The sequence below is a fragment of the Bos taurus genome, chromosome 1, assembly GCF_002263795.3.
Source record: "Bos taurus isolate L1 Dominette 01449 registration number 42190680 breed Hereford chromosome 1, ARS-UCD2.0, whole genome shotgun sequence".
In the NCBI taxonomy this organism is placed as follows: domain Eukaryota; kingdom Metazoa; phylum Chordata; class Mammalia; order Artiodactyla; family Bovidae; genus Bos; species Bos taurus.
Window position 1 is genome coordinate 143,316,826 of NC_037328.1, and position 7,435 is coordinate 143,324,260.

At 61.5% G+C, this 7,435-nt stretch overlaps 1 protein-coding gene across 1 annotated transcript; it reads left to right on the forward strand.

Moving 5' to 3' along the window:
* The first annotated feature begins 270 nt into the window (after positions 1 to 270).
* CRYAA (crystallin alpha A) lies at positions 271 to 3,098 on the forward strand. The gene is given in 3 exon segments (NM_174289.2): positions 271 to 489; positions 1,632 to 1,754; positions 2,647 to 3,098. Coding segments are annotated over 3 exon segments (522 nt in total). The 5' UTR covers positions 271 to 300; the 3' UTR covers positions 2,857 to 3,098.
* Positions 3,099 to 7,435: the final 4,337 nt, after the last annotated feature.

Here is a 7,435-nt window from a genome sequence, read left to right on the forward strand (position 1 = left end):
CACAGAGTCACCCACAGAGAAGCTCCCTGGGGGCCCCGTCCTCCTGGTGTAGGGAGCTCCAGCTGGTCAGTGCTGCAGCCAGGGCTGGGAGAGGTGGGCGCGCAGCCTGGCCGGCCCACGATTCTGCTGACTGGGCGGCCTGCCTCCTGAGCTCGCGCTTTCCAGACAAATCCCTCTAATGCCTCCTTTCTGCCCTGGCGTATATAGGCAGGGCCTGCATCCCAGTTCCTCAGTGCGCTGCCCACAGGCCCTGCTCTGACCATCTCTTCGCCCCGGGTGCCCACAGAGCCGCTGCCCACCATGGATATCGCCATTCAGCACCCCTGGTTCAAACGCACCCTGGGCCCCTTCTACCCCAGCCGGCTGTTCGACCAGTTCTTCGGCGAGGGCCTCTTCGAGTACGACCTGCTGCCCTTCCTGTCCTCCACCATCAGCCCCTACTACCGCCAGTCCCTCTTCCGCACCGTGCTGGACTCCGGCATCTCTGAGGTGAGACCATGGGCACGCTGTTCCCTGCTGCGGCCATGGGGTGGGCAGGATAGGAGACAGGGGCTTCTGAGAGCTGCCGGGGGCACCCTTGCTCCAAGTGCTCCCATTGTGTCTCGTGAAGCGGGTGGTGAGGGCCGCGGGGCCACTTTCCCTTCTCGCCCCATCTCGTCCCCCCGGACGCAGAGGCCAGGCAGGCCGTTCCCCCAGCAGAGTCTCCGTGCCTCTGGGGTGGTGGGAAGAGGAGCCCACCCACTGTTTATGCCTCCTGCCCTCCACTCATGACCTGTATGTGGTTGGTGAGGTCCCCACCATCACCTGGGGTCTCCGAGAACAGCGCCACTGGGGCATGGGTGATGGAGGGCCAAGCTTCGTGCTCCAAGGCTGCACTTGCTCTCTGGCTGGATACCCGGGGTGGACTGTGCTGCCCGAGTTCGGGTTGGAGGCCTTCTGTCTGAAACCGTCTGCAGCCAGAGCTGCAGAGTTTGCCTAGCCATCCAAGGCCAGGCCCCCGAGGGCAGACAAGGAGGCCCACGGGCCTTCCCTCCACAGGGTCCAGCTCTCTGGGGGTGCAGGGTCTCACCACTGCCTAAAACACAGAGACCTGCCCTGAGCTGGTGCAAGGCTGAGCACTCCGAGGAGTGAAGGGGGAGTATGTGAGGAGCTGGGTGGTCTGTTCAGACCACTGGGAACATCTGTCCATGTGCAGAGACAGGGCCCCAGGCTGTTGATGGAGAGGCGGGCAAGGGCCAATTGCTTGGTCTCACCGGCCATCTGAACAAACCATAACCAGTGACAACCATAACCGGCTAGTCAACCAACCCATAACCTTCCAATAAGCCAGCAACTAAGCCATAACCAACCCTACAACCATAACCCACCAATCTACAACAGGCTACTCAACCCCTCACCAGTCAGGCAGAGAGCAGACCTCCGAGGTTCTGGTTGTCGGCCGAGTGTCCACTCGCTCCTGAGTCCCGGGTGCCCCTATCTCCGGGCACTCGGAGGGAGCAGTCAGAGCCCTGATGGTACTTTCTGTTCCGATAACCCGGGACCGAGCCCTGGCCGCCCAGCTCCGGCCGCTCCAGCCAGCCCCCGTCCCTGAGCCGCAGCTCCGCGGGACCCACACAGGTGCTTGGTTTCAGGTCCGATCCGACCGGGACAAGTTTGTCATCTTCCTGGATGTGAAGCACTTCTCTCCCGAGGACCTGACGGTGAAGGTGCAGGAGGACTTCGTGGAGATCCACGGCAAGCACAACGAGCGGCAGGTGAGCCTGGGACCGGCCGCAGCCTCCGCTGAGAGGCAGGACCGCGGCCCCCAGATCGTGGCCAACCCCGGTGACTGGGAGGCCGCTCCTGAGCCCTGCGCAGGCCGGGGCAGCGTGGCACCTGAAAGGATCCCCACTCGGGCACTGCTTGGCATCCCTAGCTATGTCCAGACACCTGGGTGACGGGGTGGGATTAGGAAAGACCCAGGAGACGCTGCACTGAGGGGCTAGCTCCTAGCCAGGCAGGCTTCCACACCAGTCTCACTTGGGGGGATGGTGCAGCCAACGACTCCCATCAAGCCCAGGTGCCTGGTGCCCGTTGTCTTGGGGGCAGGGGCAGGGGCACAGCCTGGCTCAAGGAGGACCCCAGCTAGGACAGGTCAGAGACCAGGGCTTCTCCAGTGGTGGGGGAGCTGGACTTGGGGGACAGACCCCACCCATCTGCTGTCCTTCCCTCCTGGGGCCCTAGAGACAAGCCCGGGCACTCCCCGGGGGTTCCGAGTCTACACCTGGAGGGCCTGGAAGCCGGGCCAGGGCATCAGGAGATGGGAGTGTCTGGGTGTGGCTTTCCATTTAGACGGATGGCAGAGACCTGAGCCTAAACGGTCTTGGGGCCACAGGTGAAGGGGAAGTTGGACTTGAGGGTGGGGCCAGGGCAGGACCATTCACGAGATGCTGGAATGAAATTAGTGAGGAGCCAAGGGCCCTGGGCAGGCCCAGATCTCACGCAGGGAGGCAGGGAGGTCCAGGGCTCTGGACACGGCCCAGCACCCGCCGCCCACTGCCCGGGAGAGCGTCGTGGGTTTGACCTTGTGCGGCCTGGGCCTCCTCCACGGGGGCCAGGGGCCGCCAGCGGCTGCAGTGCCTCTGACCGTGCCCTCCCCGTCCCCAGGATGACCATGGCTACATCTCCCGCGAGTTCCACCGCCGCTACCGCCTGCCTTCCAACGTGGACCAGTCCGCACTCTCCTGCTCCCTGTCCGCTGATGGCATGCTGACCTTCTCTGGCCCCAAGATCCCATCTGGCGTGGACGCCGGCCACAGCGAGCGGGCCATCCCCGTGTCCCGGGAGGAGAAGCCCAGCTCTGCGCCCTCGTCCTAAGCTCGGCCTTGGCCTCGGCTGCCACCCGCTGCGGCCCCCGTACCCATCCATCTGGGGGACCCTAGAAAGTGGGGCATCCATCTCCCTCTGCTTCCCCCCTTTCCAGTTCCTTTTCCTCTTCTCCGAGGGCTTGAGGGTTTGAGAGAGTAGCCGGGAGGGCCCAGGGCCCCAGCCTGTGGTGCAAAGACCTCAGAGTGACCCGGGTCCCAACACCAGCCCCTCGGGGGAAGTGACCACTGTCGCAGTTTCTGCCTCGGAGGTCAAAGAGCATCCCTCTCTGAGCCATCTCTGGGTGGCCTCTGGTCTCCAGGCCCACCCAGGTGGTCTCGGCCCTGGGTGGCAGGCGCCCTCATGAGATCCGTCTGGTGGGGGCTCCCCTGCGCCTGGCCTCTCAGACCCCCTTCCCTCAACCCTCCTCTCTGTAGTGCCGCTCTTGGGGCATCTGGTCGCCCATGAGAAGGCAGCCCGTGGCAGTCAATAAAGAGCAGGTGACGCAAGCAACTTGCGGTGTGGTGGCTGTGCTGTCTGTTGGGGTGTTGGGGAGCAATGGAGAAGGCGAGGGGGGACGTGTCGTTGGGTTGGGAGGCGAGGGGAGGGGGGTGGGTCCACCTGTCCCTGTTCAACCCTGGTCTGAGTGACCAGGTAGGTCATCCCCAGCTCCCAGACCAGTGCCCACCTCGACCTCTGCTGTGTAGGAAGGCAGGGTCTCCTCCCAGGGTTGGAAGGAGGCGGGGCAGGGGACATGGGAGGGAGAGCATCTGAGCTCCCCTCTCTAACCTGCATGCAAACTGGGTTGCCAAGTGGGGCCTCATCATCCTGTCCAGGCTCCCTTGGGGTTTCGCTCCCTAAGGGAAGAGGGCAGGTGGTCAGAAGTGTCCGTTCTCCTAGGCACCACACCCTGGGCATCTGTGTGGGAGGTGTGCCCTTCGCTCTGCCACTCCCTTCCTGGAGCAGTCACGGGGCCCTCGGGGGGCTTCTGGTGACCAGGGCTGAGTGTCCCTCACCCAAAGAGGTGGCTTTCTCCCTGTCTGCCCAGACTCCCCTGAGACAGGAGGAGACTAGGAGGCAAGCAGCCTCCACTGGAGCCGGCAGGGGACTCAGCCAGGGGCCCTGCCAGCAGCACGGTGACCATGGAGAGAGCAGTGGGGCTAGATGTGGCTTCTGGGAGCAGAAAGCAGGCAGACGCCCGGGTCGGAGGTGTCCCTGTCCTGGGGAGCAGAGGCTGGGGGCCCTGGGCAGCCTGATGGGGTTAGTGGGATGGTCCTTAGGGCAGTGTCCATGTTCTTCCTCCTGGAGAAATGGCACCAAGAGGGGAGGACACGTGGGAGAACTTCCAGAAGTGACCGCGCTCAACACAGGGAAACAGCTGGTGTTCAGGGATTTTAGTGGAAAGCAGTGAAACACACACACACACGCGCGCGCGCACAATGCACGCACGCACACACACGCATGCACATGTGCACACACGCACACACATACATGCACACACACACGCATGCCCTTGTGGCCTGGCATTTCTCTAGGTCTGGTCCCCGTCTACAGAAGGGTCTTCCCTCTGCGGGAGTTCCTCCAGGCTCCTTCCCACCCCTACCTGCCCCGTTCCTTCCAATAGGAAGCCCCCTGTCACCACCCTGCCTTTTCACCCACATCTGTGGAGAAGGGGGCACCCTGTGTAACTGGCGCAAATGACCACTGCCCTTGGGGTCTGGGGAGGGTATCTTTGGAGGTGGCGAGTATTTAGGAAAATCAGAGTCTCTGAGGCTCCCTGCTCCTCTCGGGTCCCCCCAGAAGGCACCTCTCTTTGTGCACACTGGCCTCTCACTGCTCGGGTCTGGGGAGCCTGGGTCTGTGGGTCTGGCAGCAGCCGGGACAGAGCTGTCACTGAAGGCCGCTGCTCTTGTGTTCACTGTGGTTCCTTCCCAGCCTGGTCACGGGCTGAGCTGTGAGCCTCCAGTCTCCATCCTGAAGTCCTCACACCAGCATCTCAGAAGGTGACTATTCTGGAGATCTCCTTGTTGTTCAGTTGCTCAGCTGTGTCCGACTCTTTGCCACGCTATGGACTGTAGCCCGCCAGGGCCCTCTCCATGGGGATTCTCCAGGCAAGAATACTGGAATGGGCTGCCATTTCCTCCTCCAGGGGATCTTCCCAACCCAGGGATCGAACCTGGGTCTCTTATGTCTCTTGCATTTGTAGGCGGATTCTTTACGATTAGTGCCACCTAGGAAGCCCATTCTGGAGGTGAGGATCTTTGAAAGAGTGATGAAGTTAAAATGAGGTTGTAAGGGTGACTCCAAACCCCGCAGAACTGGAGTCCTTATAAGAAGAGGAGGTTAGAACACAGACACCCAAGCAGAAGGACAACCACTTGGGAACACAGGGAGGAGCGGCTGGCTACATGCCCAGGAGGGAGGCCCTAGAGGACACAAGCCTTGAGCTCAGGTTTCCAGCCTCCAGGGCCATGAGAAAATGAACTTCTGCTGTTCAGGCCTCCCTGGCTGTGCTATTTGTCTGCTCCCCTCTTCAGGCTCATGTCCGTCTACCTGGTGCAGGCCTGGAGCGCATCACTTGTGTGGGTGCCAGGCCCCCACCTGCTCTGGGGAACCTCTGGCCACATCTCTCCTCGGGGACACCTCTCTCTTTGGCGGGGGGACTCCCCAGACAGGCCTGGGCCACCAAACCTGGCCCTCTCCTAAGACACGTGGCTGTCCCCACGACTGGAACCATCTTCCTGTCAGAATCGACTGGAAGGTGGAATTGGTCAGCATCCTCCAAACTTGCCGGCCTGTGGGACCCACCAGAGTGCTGCACAAATCCAGGTGCCCGGCCCCAGCCCAGACCCAGGGAACTGGAGCCCATGGGGCTGGAGTCAGGAGTCTGTGTGCCTGGTGACTCCAGCGGTACCTGCGACCAGGTGAAATCTGGGGATGCCTCAGGAAGAGTAACCATGTCCCTGGGCAGGGCGAGTGTGGGGGAAGGCAGTCCCGCGAGGATCTGCCTCATTCTACATCTCTGTGGGGAGGGGCGCAGCATCTCAACCTGGCAAACACGAGCTTGAATGTGGCTACGAGGTTCTGGAGCAGGAACAATCCTGTTCCCTAGTGGGGTCTCATTTTCATCCTGAGTAGCAAGATCATCGTTATTGTCATAATGTCATCACAGTCGTCAGCAGAAGCGGCGGCAAGAGCACTGATTGAGCACCTACTGTGTGCCAGGCACCATGCCAACCACACTGGCAGCTGGAGGCCCCCAGGCAGCCCAGCCACCTGTAATGGGCTCCACTGTTAGGGGGAAACCCAGGCTTGGAGGCTGAGTCACTTGCCTGGCTTTCCGCATTGGTGAGGGCCTGGCCAGGACCCGCCCCATCTGCTTGCCCTCAAGGGCAAGACTGAACCCCTACTTGATGGGTATTATTATACAGCATTGCCCCTAACCTGTAAGTCAGGGGCTCTGAGCAAGTCAGCCTGGTTGCTCTGCAGGCAACTCGTTGTGTGACCACAGGTTTATCAAACGCTCTATCACCAGTTTACAAGGGTGGTGGACAAGATGGTCCTGGGGTGTCTAGTTCCCAGATGACCACCTGCCACTCCAAGTTTCACCACCAGATGGCAGCAGAGGCTTTGCCTTGGCTGCTGAGACCACGCCGGAAGGAAGCACAGAGCTTGTCACAAAGGTCACCTTCATGGGTCCAGACCGCGGGAAGCAGCCGCAACACACATCCGCAGAGGCCCTCGCTTGTTTGGTCAGGGCTGGCTGTGTAGAGAGCTCTGAGAGACCCCCATCCTGACTCGGGGAGCCAGTGTCCAGCAGAGGACTCCGAAACAGACACAGAGAGCCCCACAGGGATCCAGGGGTATTTCTCAGTAATAAGCAGTTTTTGCCTTATTTATTTATTTTTTTACAAAATAATTTGAAAAAGTGGAAATCACTGCTGTGGCAGACCAGCACCATGCTGGGGGTTCCCGCAGCCCTGGCGGGATCTCCTCCCACACACAATGATGAGGTATGTCAGCCTGCCCCAGCCACCTGTCTCCCCGCCCCCACAGCTGCTGCTGGGAAGACTCATAGAGCAGCTTCTGTCCTGCCATGTCCCAGGAGAAATGTGGCCCCCACGGGCAGCCCCAGAGCCTGGCACAAGTGGCCAGGTCATGGGCTCAGAGATCCTGCCAGCCAGATGCTGCGGGTGGCTGCTGGGGAGTGGGCTGAGACCCAGAGGCTTATGCACGCGTGTCAGAGTGACATTTGAAAGCAGAAAAGCTGCAGTGGGACCTGGGATCCGAGGGTCGACGCTTGGACCCGCGTCCCCACGGGCAGGCACCTGCTGCAACAGTGAGGGGAGTAGGGGTGCTGGACGGGGATTCCCACTCAGCGCAGCAGCTGAGTGGTGCCCCGGACGCAGGCTGCAGCCCCACCTGGCCCGTGTCAGGGCCAGCTCCCTGGCTGCTGCGGCCACTGGGCAGGGTGCTCTGCTGCGGGTTTCCTCCAGGATCCCAGGCCAAGGGTTGAATTTGCAGGGGCGGGGGAAGCAGGCGGCCCCATGCCTATGTGAGCAGGCTGCTGTCAGAAAAACAGAACTGAGTA